General features: G+C 45.8%; 1 protein-coding gene across 24 annotated transcripts in view; it reads right to left on the bottom strand.

Annotated features, from left to right (window-relative positions):
* Nucleotides 1-15,493, bottom strand: part of SLC35D4 (solute carrier family 35 member D4) — a 120,525-nt gene that overhangs the window by 56,362 nt on the left and 48,670 nt on the right. For 11 of the 24 annotated variants that reach the window (XR_015153807.1, XR_015153810.1, XR_015153808.1 and 8 more), the window contains 5 exons: nucleotides 12,984-13,009; nucleotides 8,270-8,321; nucleotides 5,755-5,803; nucleotides 4,883-4,928; nucleotides 1,759-1,794 (listed from right to left, as the gene is read on the bottom strand). Coding sequence is in view for 13 of the 24 variants with exons in the window: in XM_086372977.1 (XP_086229103.1) it covers nucleotides 1,759-1,794; nucleotides 4,883-4,928; nucleotides 5,755-5,803; nucleotides 8,270-8,321; nucleotides 12,984-13,009 (209 nt within the window). In the remaining 11 variants the exon portion in view is untranslated. Of the gene's footprint in view, nucleotides 1-1,758; nucleotides 1,795-4,882; nucleotides 4,929-5,754; nucleotides 5,804-6,668; nucleotides 6,865-8,269; nucleotides 8,322-12,983; nucleotides 13,010-15,493 lie in introns of those variants that run through there. The other 13 variants (XM_086372986.1, XM_086372987.1, XM_086372979.1 and 10 more) reach the window with 4 other exon arrangements.

Genomic DNA, 15,493 nt, shown 5'->3' with positions numbered 1-15,493 from the left:
GACTTAGAAACAGAATCAGCAGTCTGAGGCAGGAAGCCTTGAGCATCAGGTTCCCCGGCAGTGAAACCCTCACACAGGGGGAGAGGCAGAAGAACTAGCAGGTGGGGGTGGTCACAGTGGCTTGATTTTCCATCCCCTGAACCCTCTGCTGCTGCTCGACTTGGCTATAAGTTCTGGTCGGGGGGCGGGGGAAGAACTGTTTAAAGTGGTACAATGTCATGGAAACATTTCACACACCAAGAGTCTTTCTGCATTTTCAGAAACATCTCTTGAAAAGGCAGCTGGTGGGTTTGTAGGTGGAGAATACAGCTCATGTCGAACATTTTAAGCTGAGTAACTTCCTCCAGAAATCCATGAGGCCAAAACTGATAGGGGCTTCCCTCATAGTTCAGTTGGTAAAGAATCTGCCTGCAATGCAGGAGACCCGGGTTCAATTCCTGGGTCGGGAAGATCCTCTGGAGAAGGAAATAGCAACCCACTCCAGCATTCTTCCCTGGAGAATCCCATGGATGGAGGAGCATAGTGGATTACAGTCCACGGGATTGCAAGAATAGGACACAACTTAGCGACTAAACCACCAAATGCTGAAAGGCACCTCTGTGAACTCAGTCCTCTGGACAGAATGCTGTTGCATTAGGCAAACTTGAGCTTCAGACAGCAAACCTCGTTGTTTCTTAGTTAGGTCCCGCAGGGTGCCCTGGGGACTCCCAGGATTCAAGAATGCTCCCAGGCCATTCTATTGAGTGGCTAAGCCTTATTCTATGCCTGTTTTGGGTCAAGGGTACAAAAGAATCCACATATTCAATGCACGCATGTGTGCTAAGTCGCTTTAGTCATGTCCAACTCTTTGTGACCCTATGGACTGTAGCCGCCAGGCTCCTCTGTCCCTGGGATTCTGCAGGCAAGAATACTGGAGTGGGTAGCCATGCCCTTCTCCAGGGAATCTTCCCAACCCAGGGATTGAGCCCTGGTCTCCTACAGCTCCTGCAGTGCAGGCAGATTCTTTACCACTGAGCTACCGAGAAAGCCCATATATTCAATATTACACTTGATTTATGACATTTAAATGTAATCTATTCAATACTATTCAATGCCACACTTAAATCTCATAAACCAAGCCTCAAACTTCATCTTACCTTAACAAAAACACCTTCAAAACAACCTGGAACTCCAAATTAAAGCAGAATTCTCAGAGTCCCTGGAGCTTCATGTCAGAAGGTGGCGTTGTGGGGAAGGTCCAGCCTCTGGCTCCCGACCCCCAAAGCACCCTCTTCTCTCCCCAAACCAGGCTCCATCCTGCACCCAAAGGACCTCATACATGTGTGTTGTGTGTGGACATCTCAGCCTGCGAGTCCATCCTCCACCCACAACCTTCCCGCTAAAATCCTTTCCTTGGACATCCACTGGGTCTAGGAATGAGTTAAGAAGATAGACTTTGGAATCCATTTCGGTAGGAAATCTCAGGGCCCAGTCTAGAAGAAAAGGTGTGGGTTCTTACCAGCCTTACAGACTCCAAAAGCCCTAGGGAGAGGCATAGCCCTCTGAAGTTTGAGGCTGGTTGGAAGCCCTGCTTGTCTGGCCTGAGGGCAGGATTACTGTTTCATTTCCTCAACTCTGATCGTCTCACCAATTATTTAGGTTGCCTTCCTGGCAGGCACATTGGCTCAGATCTCCCCAATCAAGATATTATTGAAAATAAAAACCCATTAGCTCTAGAAGAATATAAATTATTTTTTGAAATTTTAAATTATATTTTACCTGAATAGATAGTTTAAGTACTGCTGGTCAATGTCACTAAGGAATAAGAAAAAAAAAAAGATAAAAGATGAAATAATAGATATGTTTTATATATACAGAATAATAAATTTCCTCTATTAATAAATTATACCTATGTACAAGTTACATTTATAAACTATCAAGAAACAATACAAAGAGTACTTCATTTCCTGGCTCATTTTTGAAAACCATTTCCTAAGTTAGTACCATCACATGCAATTTCACTTTGGTTGATTATTTCCTTTGGGTACATCTGCAGTTTTAAAAGCTGTGTTGGGACTTCTGTGGTGGTCCAGTGGTTGAGACTCCACCCTTCCAATGCAGGGGGCGAGGGTTTGATCCCTTGTTGGGGAACTAAGATCCCACAGGCCACCAGGCTTGGCCAAAAAATAAAAAATAAAAAGAGTGTCAGCTCTCTCAGGCCATTGGACTGACTTCTAAGGCTACCATATTTGACAAGTAAAAATACAGCACATGCAAATAAATCTGAACTTCAGGTAAAGAATAATACTTTAGTAAAAATGTGTTCCAAATATTACATGAAACATACTTCAACTAAAAAAATTATTTGCTGAAATTCAAATTTAACTGGGTATCCTGTATATTATCTTAACAACTCTACCAACTTCTTGCTGCAAAAACACTTTATTCAAAGAAAATATGGTGCCCTAGGACCCATCACACACCCTCAGAGTATATACCACCTCCTCCCAGGAGTCAGTCCCTTCAGATCTTTCTCTGTAGGCCTCAGTTCAGTTCAGTTCAGTCATTCAGTCGTGTCCGACTCTTTGCGACCCCATGAATCATAGCACGCCAGGCCTCCCTGTCCATCACCAACTCCCGGAGTTCACTCAGACTCACGTCCATCGAGTTGGTGATGCCATCCAGCCATCTCATCCTCTGTCCTCCCCTTCTCCTCCTGTCCCCAGTCCCTCCCAGCATCAGAGTCTTTTCCAATGAGTCAACTCTTCGCATGAAGCAGCCAAAGTACTGGAGTTTCAGCTTTAGCATCATTCCTTCCAAAGAAATCCCAGGACTGATCTCCTTCAGAATGGACTGGTTGGATCTCCTTGCAGTCCAAGGGACTCCCAAGAGTCTTCTCTAACACCACAGTTCAAAAGCATCAGTTCTTCGGCGCTCAGCTTTCTTCACAGTCCAACTCTCACATCCATATACAACTACTGGAAAAACCATAGCCTTGACTAGATGGACCTTTGTTGGCAAAGTAATGTCTCTGCTTTTCAATATGCTGTCTAGGTTGGTCATAACTTTCCTTCCAAGGAGTAAGTGTCTTTTAATTTCATGGCTGCAATCATCATCTGCAGTGATTTTGGAACCCCCAAAAATAAAGTCTGACACTGTTTCCACTGTTTCCCCATCTATTTCCCATGAAGTGATGGGACCGGATGCCATGATCTTCTTTTTCTGAATGTTGAGCTTTAAGCCAACTTTTTCACTCTCCTCTTTCACTTTCATCAAGAGGCTTTTTAGTTCCTCTTCACTTTCTGCCATAAAGGTGGTGTCATCTGCATATCTGAGGTTATTGATATTTCTCCCAGCAATCTTGAGTCCAGCTTGTGCTTCTTCCAGCCCAGCGTTTCTCATGATGTACTCTGTATGTAAGTTAAATAAGCAGGGTGACAATATACAGCCTTGACATATTCCTATTCCTATTTGGAACCAGTCTGTTGTTCCATGTCCAGTTCCAACTGTTGCTTCCTGACCTGCATACAGGTTTCTCAAGAGGCAGGTCAGGTGGTCTGGTATTCCCATCTCTTGAAGAATTTTCCACAGTTTATTGTGATCCACACAGTCAAAGGCTTTGACATAGTCAACAAAGCAGAAATAGATGTTTTTCTGGAACTCTCTTGCTTTTTCAATGATCCAGTGGATGTTGGCAATTTGATCTTTGGTTCCTCTGCCTTTTCTAAAACCAGGTTGAACATCTGGAAGTTCACGGTTCACGTATTGCTGAAGCCCGGCTTGGAGAATTTTGAGCATTACTTTACTGGCGTGTGAGATGAGCGCAATTGTGCAGTAGTTTGAGCATTCTTTGGCATTGCCTTTCTTTGGGATTGGAATGAAAACTGACCTCACCCGGCCCCAAAACCCAGCTGATCACTAGGGGGCTTTGACCTGGCAGCTCCAGTCTGACCGAGGCCTGAATTCTCATCTTTTTCATTTATATTCAGCAATTGTGCCACTGACTGCTTTCAACAAAGGCTTCATTTTACCTCAGAACAGAGCTAGTGATGGGAGGGACTTCTGGGTCTAGTTTGGAAGGGGCTGGAGAAGCAAGAAAAAGACTTGTGCTTCTGAGCTACAAGAAGTGAACTGGGGCCCAAGGAGGCCAGTCACATAATTTTTGACAAAATGTCATCTAAACAGCTGCCCTGAGGGAAGAGGAGAGACTTCCAGGCTCTTCGCATATGGCTGGCGGCTGGCACATTTCAGCTCCTGGTGGACCCAAACTGCTGCCCTCCCCCTATCCTGGACTTTCATTGTCTCTCTGATGGAAGAAGCTCACAACCCCATGGGTCTCCCCCTTTCCTTTAGTGAAACATTAACTTACCAGACTTCAAAAGTTCCCTGGCGTCAGAGTGAGTAAGAATTCGCCTGCCAATGCAGTGGACATGGGTTCAATCCCTGGTCTCAGAAGACTCTACATGCCACGGAGCAACTAAGCCCTTGAGCCACAACTACTGAGCCCGAGTGCTGCAACTACTGAAGCCCGTGTGCTTAGAGCCTGTGGGCCTCAACACGAGGAGCCAGGGCAATGAGAAGCCCATGTGCTGCAACTAGAGAAAGCTGGTGAGTAGTAACCAAGACCCATTGCAAACAAAAAAATTTTAATTAATTAATTATAAAATATATGTGTTTAAGTCACTCAGTCACGTCCAATTCTGCAACCCTATGGACTGTAGCCCACCAGACTGCTCTGTCCATGGGATTCTCCAGGCAAGAATACTAGCCATTCCCTTCTCCAGGGGATCTTCCCAATCCAGGGATCGAACCCTGGTCTCCTGCATTGCAGGCAGATTCTTTACCATTTGAGCCACCAGGGAAGCTCCATAAAATATATACATGTATTTTTTTTAAAGTTTACCTTAACTTGTTGAGTTTCTGGGATTTCTGTAGTATCTTATAAGCCCCTGGAGAGGAAGCAACAGGAGTCACTCGCACAGGGAATTCTTCAGGGGGCATGAATCCTCAGGGAAAAGGGCCTCTCTTCCCTGCAAGGGTTACCCGCAGCCCACAGAGGGTGACCAACAGCACTCTGGAGGACTTCAAGGATGTGCATCTGGTAATCCCCCAGATGATGCAGTTCACAGAGAAAGGGCTGGGCCAGTGAGGCTCATGGTCCACAGAAGGACACAGTTAACATCTGGTGATCCCCCAGATGATGCAGTTCACAGAGAAAGGGCTGGGCCAGTGAGGCTCATGGTCCACAGAAGGACACAGTTAACGGGAGGCCTGGGTTTCCTCCGATGGTGCCATGAGAAACATCACTGGATTTCTGAACTGTGTGTCACAAAGTCAGGGCACTGTTTTCCCTCTAAGAGAGGAAACATTGGTTTGAAATAAAGTAGATGGTCCTTTTATTTCACCCACTTTTTTTTTTAAGTGTACTGCTGAAAGAGAATTTTTATGGACACAAACTTCTGGATATGGAATTCTCGCCACCATTTTTTAGAGAAGGAGCTAGCACTGCACAAGTGGATCTGAGGAAATGGACCCTAGGCCCTGGTGAGTTAGTAACATTTGTCATGAGAAAGAGGAGACTCTATGGGAACTGGAACCATTTCGGGAAAACTCCAAAATAGGAAAATCAAACCAGAAAAAAAATGCCCATTTAATTTTAACCTTGACATCTTGGATTTAATCTTCCTATTGTCTGGGATCACTAAAAAGTGGATACATGATGAGGTCTAAATAATAAGTCTCAATTGTTTAAGTAAGAATTCTTAAAAAACTTACCTACACAGAGTAAGTGAATTACAGCCCAGAAATATCCATCTGGATCAAACTGTAACACAGGGTTTAAAAAAAAAAAAAAAAAAGGATGTAAGTACAGACAAACAGAATCCAGAGTGGCGATTTTAAATGCCAATGCACAGCACCAGGCACGGTGCCAGACAGGACTCTGGGACCTTGGGCCAGACCCTCCTTACTCCTCACCCAGCTGCCTACTCGACGTCTTCCTAACAGGGCTCTCTGCCTCCAGCATCTCTTTCCCCACCCCCAACACTCCCCAGCACTGCATCTTTAAAAGGCAGATCCAAGGGGCTTCCCTGGTGACTCAGTGTTAAAGAATCTGGCTGCTACTGCAGGAGACACGGGTTCAATACCTGGTCTGGGAAGATCCCACATGCCACAGAGCAACTAAGCCCCTAGGCCACAACTATTGAGCCTGCGCTCTAGAGCTCAAAAGCTGCAACTACTGAGAAGATGTGTCAAAACTCCTGAAACCCCCAAGCACCCTAAGCCGTGCTCAACAACAGGAGAAGCCACCGTAATGAGAAGCCCATGCACCACAAATACAGAGTAGCCCCTGCTCTCCACAACTAGGGAAAGCCCAGGCAGCAACAAAAACCCAGCACAGCCAAACATAAATAAATAAAGGAATCATTGTTTTTTTTTTTTTTTTTAAAAGGCAGATCAGATGGTGTCACCTATTGCTTAAAATCATCCAACAGTCCCCCAGTGGCTTCAGGATGAAATCCAAACACAAGGCACCCAAGAACCCCCATGACAAGCCCCTGTCAACCCAAGCAGTCCCATCCACTGCCCATCCCCTCTCCAGAGAAAGAGAGCTTGGACTTCCCCAGCCAACTTGGCCAAGGGGCACTCCCTCCTCTTCTTCCCTTCCTTACTTTTTCCATTTATCTCACCTGATACATTCCATTCAGCTTATGATCTGCCTCTGTCTCCACCCTCCATGAGATGGTCAAGTCCAAGAAGGCAGGAATCAGCCCAGGGGCACACACATGGTGGATGTGCCATGAAGCTGAGTCACAGGGCACGCTCAGGACACCTCCACGATTCCGGCCACCCCTGCCTTCTTCTCCTGGTTCACTCCTCCTCACCCTTCAAGATTTAGGTCCAGAGACTTCCCTGGTGGCCAGTGGTTAAGAATTCACCTCCCCATGCAGGGGGTGTGGGCTCGATCTCTGGTCAGGGAACTAAGATCCCACATGCCATGGGGCCACTAAACCCAAGCACCCCAGCTACTGAGCCCATGTGCTCTACACCCCACGCCACAAGTAGAGCGAGAACTCCACGAGCCACAGCTAGAGAGAAGCCCCCGAGCACTGCCACGAAGAGCAGGCAAATAAATAAAGATTTAGGTCCAGTCAACAGAGCCTGGCTCCAGCATCAGAAAGATCTGGGTTAAATTCTAAAATCTCCACTTACTTGTTAGCTGGTGACCTTTTGGGTCTCACTATTCTTTAACTACAAAATGGAGACAATAATAGCTGCTACCCTTGTGGAATTATTGTTGAGATTAAATAAAATAAGGCACTAAAGCATTGGCCCAGAGCCTGGCACCCAGCAAGCTCAATATAATCGTCAGCTCTTCCTCCTCTGAGCCTCCAAGTCTTCCCAGGCGCCTGGCAGGATCCCACCCCGCCCCGGACAGAGCCCTGGCCTCCCCGGGTTATAATTATCTGTTCATTGTCTGCCCCCTCCCCTCTGCTCTGACTAGACTCCGGCTTCTGCCCGGACGACGGCAATTTCTCTTTGTGCCCCCAGAGCCTGGCTTGGTGCCTAACACTTGATGGGGATTTAATCAATGCTGGGGAAAGAAAGAAGGGAAAAAAGACCCAGGAATGAGATGACTCCTGGAGGTGGGGGTGGGTCCTCAGTGCCTAAGAAAGAAAAACTCAGGAAAACAAAGTGAAAATCACTGTGTAAGATAAGGCCCTTGGGATGAGAAAGTGAAAATGTTAGTCGGTCAGTCATGTCCGACTCTTCGAGACCCCATGGACAACAGCTTGTCAAGCTCCTCTGCCCATGGGATTTTTCCAGGCAAGAATACTGGAATGGGCTGCCATTGCCTCCTCCAGGGGATCTTTTCAACCAAAGGATCGAACCTGCGTCTCCCATGTCTCCTGCATTGGTGGCAGATTCCTTACTCGCTGAGCCATTGGGAAGCCCCCTTGGGATAAGAGGGGAAAATCAATTTTGCCTCGGTGTGTGGGTCATTTGGGCTCGCAGGTCCTCCTAGCTGGTTCAGAGGGTGGACTGCCCCCATCACAGCACCCAGAGGTCTGAGCTCTGTGGGCCACCCTGCCACACACAGAGAGGTGAAGACCTGAGGGGAGGTGCTGGCCTGGCCAGTGGATCCCCTAGGCCCTGCCTGAAGTTTGCTTTTACATGTCTTTGCACAGGCCGGGGTCATACTGCTTCTCAAAGGAAGGACTCGGAAATTCTGCTCATCCAGGCAGGCTTCAGAGATACTTGAAGGCAAAGTGAGTCTACCTGAACTTACCTGCGAGTCGTTAAAGGGCAGGCACCCGGCAGCGGCCAGGAGGAAGAGGGCGCTGTGGAGAGGAGGTGAAAGACACAGTTTTACTGTCCAACATGAAGGGCGTCCCGGAGAGGGTGGAGGTGGAAATACACCCACTGGAGCTCGGGTGAAGCAGAGATCCTGGGAGACCACACCCAGCTGCCCTGCTCATCCTCTGAGCACCACATTATCTGTCTAGTTTTCAGTTGCGTGCTCTGCTGACACCAGACAGCTCCTTCTCTGGGGCTCAGTGAGCCATCTTCCCAGAGAGAAGCATTTGCAGGATATGTATAAAACCACAGCTGGCTCACTCGAGAACAACAGTGTATATATAGGAACTTCCCTGGTGGCCCAGTGGCTAAGAGTCTGTGCTTCCAATGCAGGGAGCATGGGTTGGATGGCTGATTGAGGAACTAAGATCCCACATGCCACATGTCGAGGCAAAAAAAAAAAAAAAAAGTGTACATAAAAGGAGATTTTTTTAAAACTACCAATCCCGACAAATACACTAGTAGAAAACTGGCCAGTGAAAGTGTTAGTCGCTCAGTGCTGTCCAACTCTTTGCAACTCCATGGACTACAGCTCACCAGGCTCCTCTGTCCGAGGGACTACAGCCCACCAGGCTTCTCTGTCCAAGGGATTCTCCAGGCAAGCACACTGGAGTGCACTGCCATGCCCTCCTCCAGGGGATCTTCCCAACCCAGGGATTGAACCCAGGTCTCCCACATTGCAGGCAGGTTCTTTACCATCTGAACCACCAGGGAAGTGGAAAATGTGGCGAGGCAGACTACAGTTTTGCTGCTTACCAATAAGAAAACACCGTGGAAAGCACATTACAATCTTATCAACTTACTGAAATAATCAAACTTAACATCTCCAGTAGTGGGACAGATCAATATCATGTGCCTCCTGATATGATGCACTGAGAAGGGTACAGTATCACTCATATGGTAGTATGCACGACCTTAAACTGAATCTCAGGGAAATGCTGAGACAAACCCAAATTCAGGGACAGTTCACAAAACAATGGGGTTACATGATTCAAAAATCTGAAGGCGATGAAAGGCAATAAAAAGCCGAGGAACTGTTCCAGATTAAAGGTTATAGTAAAAAAAAAAAAAAAGATTAGGAAGAGACATGGCATCTTTGAGGGAGGTGAATACTACAAAAGAAAATGTCAGGATAATTGACCAAATTTGAACACTGACTCAATATTACATAACAGAATTATATGAGACATTAATTTTCTAAATGTAATCATTGCACTGTGGTTATACAAGAGATTATTATCTTTAGGAGACACACTTTGAAGTATTTAGGGGTAGAGTCATAATCCCTGCAACATATCCTCAAATGGTTCAGAAAAAATAAGAGTAAGAATAATTATATGTATAATTATATAATAATTATATATATTTTGTGTGATACATATATTGTTGTTGAGTCGCTAACTCATGTCCGACTCTTTTGTGACCCCGTGGACTGCAGTCTACCAAGCTCCTCTGGCCATGGAATTCTCCAGGCAAGAATACTGGAGTGGGTAGCCATTTCCTTTTCCAGGGTATTTTCCTGGCCCAGGGATTGAACCTGCATCTCCTGCATTGGCTGAGGCGCTTTACTGCTGAGCCACCATGTGCACAGAGAGAGAGAGAAAGAAAGCAAATACAAAAAATGTTACCAATGAGTGAAACTAAATAAAAGGTATATGGGATTCATTGTAATACTCCTGCAACTTTTCTACCAGTTTAAACTTTTTTCCCAAATAAGGGAATTCCTTGGTGGTCAGTGGTTAGGACTCCAACTACTTTTACTGCCAAGGGCCCAGGTTCAATCCTTGGTCAGGAAACTATGATCCTGCAAGCTGTTGGCACAGCCAAATAGTAATAATAATTAAAAATTTCAGTAGAAAAAAATCTCTTACACATACCAAAATATTTATGGATGTAACCCTACAGAGCCTGTGATTTGCTGAAATGAGACGCTGGGTGCAGGCTTAAGTTGAAACTGCTGAATCTCAGAGACGAGTCTATAGAAATTCATTTTACTATTTTTTTATTCATATATACATATAATGAGAAATTGCCATCATAAAGGCTTTTTTAAAAAAAATTCTTGCACAAAAAAGTAACATTGCCAATCACAGGTATTTTCAAATTTTCTCATTCATTACAAAGTCGATTTGGAGTTATTTTTTGACTTAGAAATAAATGGTTTTTATGTGGTATTTGGGTTTCCTATACCAAAATACAGGAGAAGGCAATGGCACCCCACTCCAGTACTCTTGCCTGGAAAATCCCATGGATGGAGGAGCCTGGTAGGCTGCAGTCCATGGGGTCGAGAAGAGTCAGACACGACTGAGCGACTTCACTTTCACTTTTCACTTTCTTACATTGGAGAAGGAAACGGCAACCCACTCCAGTATTCTTGCCTGGAGAATCCCAGGGACAAGGGAGCCTGGTGGGCTGCCATCTATGGGGTTGCACAGGGTTGGACACGACTGAAGTGACTTAGCAGTAGCACCAACAGCAACAGCAGCATACCAAAATACCTTGCTCTCTATCTTGTCCCAGTCATTCTCTCCTCCTAAAGGAAGGCAGCAGAAAACACAAAACCCACATATCACATGCTCTTTCCCCCTCTTTCCATTTATGAGGCAATAGCATATTTAGAATTGGGTCCCTTCTGACCATTACATCAGGTGGCAAACAGCAAAAGGTCAAGGACATGAACAGGGGCAGTGAATACAGCATTTTCACCATTAGGGGATTTTAGCGTGGGACATCTCACACCTATATATATTCTATGCATACTCAGTCGCTTCAGTCGTGTCCAACTCTTTGCAACCCCATGGGCTGTAATCCACCAGACTACTCTGTCCTTGGGATTCTCCAGGTAAGAATACTGGAATGGGTTGCCATGCCCTCCTCCAGGAGATTTCCCAACCCAGGGATTGAACCCACATCTCCTGTGTCTCCTTGCATTGCAGGTGGATTCTTTACCCACTGCGCCACCTGGCAAGCCATATATTCTGTACACGTATTGAATTCTGTATTACTTACATATATATGTAATACACGACAACAGGCTCTTCATAACTTAAGTACACTGGCAATAGTGATGCTAATCAGTTCTGTCCACACACCGTTCCCCCGAGTCCTCAATGGTGTCGTGACACACACGTGTACCCAACAGACTAGCCTGGCCAGCCCAGCCCGGAACAGGAGGACGGGCACAGGGGAAGCCTCGGAGCTGGGGCCTCAAGGCCTTGGGAAGGGCAGGATGACACGGCAGAGGTTCTCCACTCCAGCCCACCCACTCCTACAGTCTGGTCAACTTTCGAGGCACACACACAAATGACCTCAAGAAGACTCCCTGGCACCCGACTGCAGAGCAACTCAGAGGCCAGGGTAAGGCGAGGGGAGGGAGGCTCACAGGGAGGCTTCCTGCGACTGCACGTGAACAGACAGGTTGCAGGTGGGGGGAGAGGCAGACCCTCAACGGCTTCAGTGTCTGCCTGCAGTGAACAGAAGGCTGTGGAGCGACAGTCCCCATTCTTTGTGGCACAAGGGACCGGTTTCATGGAAGACAGTTTTTCCATGGACCAGGGTATGGGGATGGTTTCGGGACGATTCTAGCATATTGCAGTTACTGTGCGTTTTATTGCTATTATTATTACATCGGTCCCACCTCAGATCATCAGGCATTAGATCCTGGAGGTTGGGGACCCCTGCTTCCGATGCAAGACACTTCACCATCCACAATGAGTGTTAGAGCTCTCAAACAGACAGGCCCTTGGGACTGAGGGGAGAAGGGGGTCAGCCAGGTGTGGGATAGCCCAGGTTCCCACCAAACTTGGCCTTGAGCAACACCTGATTCCACCAGGCATCCATGAATGGGTTTTAATGCCTCTTTTTAACACCTGCTAATCTCTTAAACAAGAGGATGAGTCCTGACTGTGGGGTTTTTTTTTCCTTCTTCAAGTAGCAGCTTGTAATAAAGGCAAAAAAAAGGAGATTGGATAAAAGCCCAGAAATAGCTGAAATAAAAAGGCCCAAATCCATGCATCAAAGCATTTCTGCTGATTTTCTATCTATAGGACTGAGGACTGAACTTCGCAGCTACTGCCAAGGAGACAGGAAGTCATCAGAGAATGAGGCACTGAGATCAGAATTTGTACAACAGGGGGCACAGGGATGGGTTGGGGGGGGCGGGTCACTGTTCATGTTTCAACTGGAGACACTGAGAAATGGAGGGGTGTGCAGCCTGTCCACGGCCATGGTGCCGTGTGACCCAAGACCACGACTCAGATCCCTGGATGCACAGGTCAGTGCTTTTTCCACCGTGGGAATTCTTAAAAACTCAATAAACTGCAAACCTTATTTTTAAAACTTTAAGTTGTTTCCATTTTTCCACTTTCATTTTTCATCAGTATTGCGCAACTCAGCAAAATTCTGGGCATCGGTGGTTGAAACCTAGCACGGGTTGTTTTCCCCTTAGAAATAAAATATTTCAGAAAAAAAAAAGGAAGTAGATTTTTGAATAAGACATGAAATAGGGATATACGAGTGTTTGTAAGAAATTCCTCTGTTAACTCTCAAGTATGAATCATCAACAGACGGTTTCTGATCAGAGTTTAAAATCAGGTTAAATCTTCTATTTTAGAGGTTTGTGGACCTGGGTTTTTTTTTAAACTTACCTACAAATCTTTGGAGGAGAAGTTTTCTGTATGAAAATAAAAAGACAGCATTAATCTTAAAAAAAATTTTTTTTTGTTCTCCTTAAAAGAAAATATTTAGATCAAGAGGCACATAAATTATGAATAAGTTTGTTGGGGTCTTAACAAGTTGCCGCACTTCAGTATTTATTGAGGCTTTTTCTGCTTGGACCAAATGAAGGATGACTCAGAGGTCCAGAGGTGAGTCACTTCTGGATGAGTAGTTTTACCACTCTCACCATTAGAACTCTGTTTACCCACAAAAAAGCACAATGCCGCCGCGCCCAAGCCTTCAAATATCTCACGCGCCATGAAAAGGAGACAGAAATCGATGTATCCTGTGCAGGAAAAGCAATCAGGCTCTGGTTCAACTTCTATTCCACTCTGTCTCTTTAAATTTTCCTTTCATTAATCCAGCTCTGACTCTGAGCAGCGCTATAAATTCTCTGGTATGATGTGTAAATTAGGAAACAGAAAAAAAGGACCAGGGACATTTGATTCCACCCCTAGAGAGAAGGAAAAGAGGGCAGATTGGGGAAATTGGAACTTGGCGTTTAAAGCTCCCTGAAATGAAGAAACAAAGAAATTCTAACACAGACTTCACCTTTATTACTTCCTTTTTTTATTACTTTAAGGGAATTAGGCCTTGGCACTTGGGAAGAAATCTCTAGCAGGGAGAAGCATAGATTTTTCTACATTTGATAAGGAAAATGGCCAGGTAAGAGTTTATTTCTGTACATTTCAAAAGGATTACTTTGCTAGTTGAGGACAAACTACAGTTTTGGGATTTTTTCCTTCCTTCGGCTCAAAGTGTGAAGTATGACCATATTATTCAAAAGTGAAGCACGGCTTCCCTGGTGGCTCAGAGGTAAAGAGTCCATCTGCCAGTGGAGGAGACAGGGGTTCAATCCCTGATCCGGGAAGATCCAACGTACAGGGGAGGAACTAACGATTGAGTCTGTGCTTTAGAGCCCGGGAGCTGCAACTGCTGAAGCCCTCGAGTCCTAGTGTCTGTGCTTCCCAACAGGAGAAGGAACTGCAATGAGAAGTCCGTGCACTGGAACTAGAGAGTCGCCGTCGCTCTCCACAGCTAGAGAAAAGGTCAGAGCAAAGCAGACCCAGCACAGGTAAAATTAAATAAATAAGTCATACTGTAACAGTGACACGCTTAAAAGGTACGAACTTCCACTTATTCTAAAATGAGCAAGTGCTGACGATGTAATGTACAGCACAGTGCCTATAGTTAACAACAGTCTATTGCCTATTTTGGAAGTTGTTAAGAGAGTAGATCTTAAAATTCTCATCACAAGGAAAAACAATGTTGTAACTATGCATGGTGACAGATGTTAACTAGAGTTACTGTGGTGATCATTTCAAAATATACACATTGAATCATTATCCTGAACACCTGAAATGAATATAATTTTGTCTTTCAAGTATATCTCAATTTTTTTTTTAAAGAAGGTAAAGCACTGGCAAGAGAATTTTGTGACCTGCTGTGAAGGCTCTCCTAAGTTTTCACGTGTGACTAAATCACCCGGTTGGTACTGGTTTAACGAACGCGAGACGTCTGTGTACAGAGCAGTGGCTCCCGTCTTTAGCTCCTTTGTTCCCTCTCATCTTTGTGGAACCCGCCTCAGCAGTCCAAAAGGCGAAGCGGACCTGGACTCCACTGCCCCCTGGTGGACACTCGAATCCCTTCGGCCCCAGAAGGATGGCACACAGACGTGACCCGGCTCCCACCTGAATAACTGCCGGCAACTTGGGAAAGCCTGTCACTAACAGATTCTGAGCTAAACATAGCCGACATCTCCAAAGTTTGGAGGAAGAGTAGGAATGAAGATGAGAATGAAAGGGATGCTCAGGACTTCTCTGGCGGTCCAACAGTTAAGACTCCGAGCTTCCAATGCAGGGGCGTGCACCCACGTAAGTGCTCAGTGGCTCAGTCATGTCTTTAAGAGCAGAAACTATGTCTCTTGTTCATGACTGTAGACCCAGGGCCTGGCAGGGCAGCCACACACCCAGGGATGTAGAAATATTCACAGAGTGAATGGGGCGGGGTGTGAGAAGAGGTTTCCTGACAGATCAGAGGAGAGAAACATCAAGATATGGTCTAGGAAAACGGAGAAGTTTAGCTGTGGCTGAAATTTCTAAAGCCAGACAGATGGACGGGGCCCAGGTGGTGAAGGGCTTTGCATGCCTCCAGGTAGGTTCTGGGCAGTCCTGAAGAGCTGTATGTGGGGGAACATGATCCGATCTGTGTGTCAGAAAGGTCCCTTGGAGTGTGTGGAGTGGCCTTGGGCACAGGAAGGCCGCCTCTCTTCCCGGCATGCCTATAAAAAGTGTGTTGCCTGAATGACCCACTAGCCTCTCTCGAGTTTAAGAGTTCCAAAATTTTGATGGAAGTCATTTGAAACAGGCAGATATTAGAAAAAAGAGGCACCAACCTAAAAGCACCACTGGGCATCCCTGGTGGCTCAGTAGTGAAAAAT

Source organism: Bos grunniens, chromosome 24 (genome assembly GCF_055505025.1).
Source record: "Bos grunniens cultivar Pamir isolate PY7600 chromosome 24, Bosgru_T2T1.0, whole genome shotgun sequence".
NCBI classification, from domain to species: Eukaryota; Metazoa; Chordata; class Mammalia; order Artiodactyla; family Bovidae; genus Bos; species Bos grunniens.
Note: the sequence above shows the minus strand (reverse complement) of the source record. Positions and strands in the feature narration are given on the sequence as shown.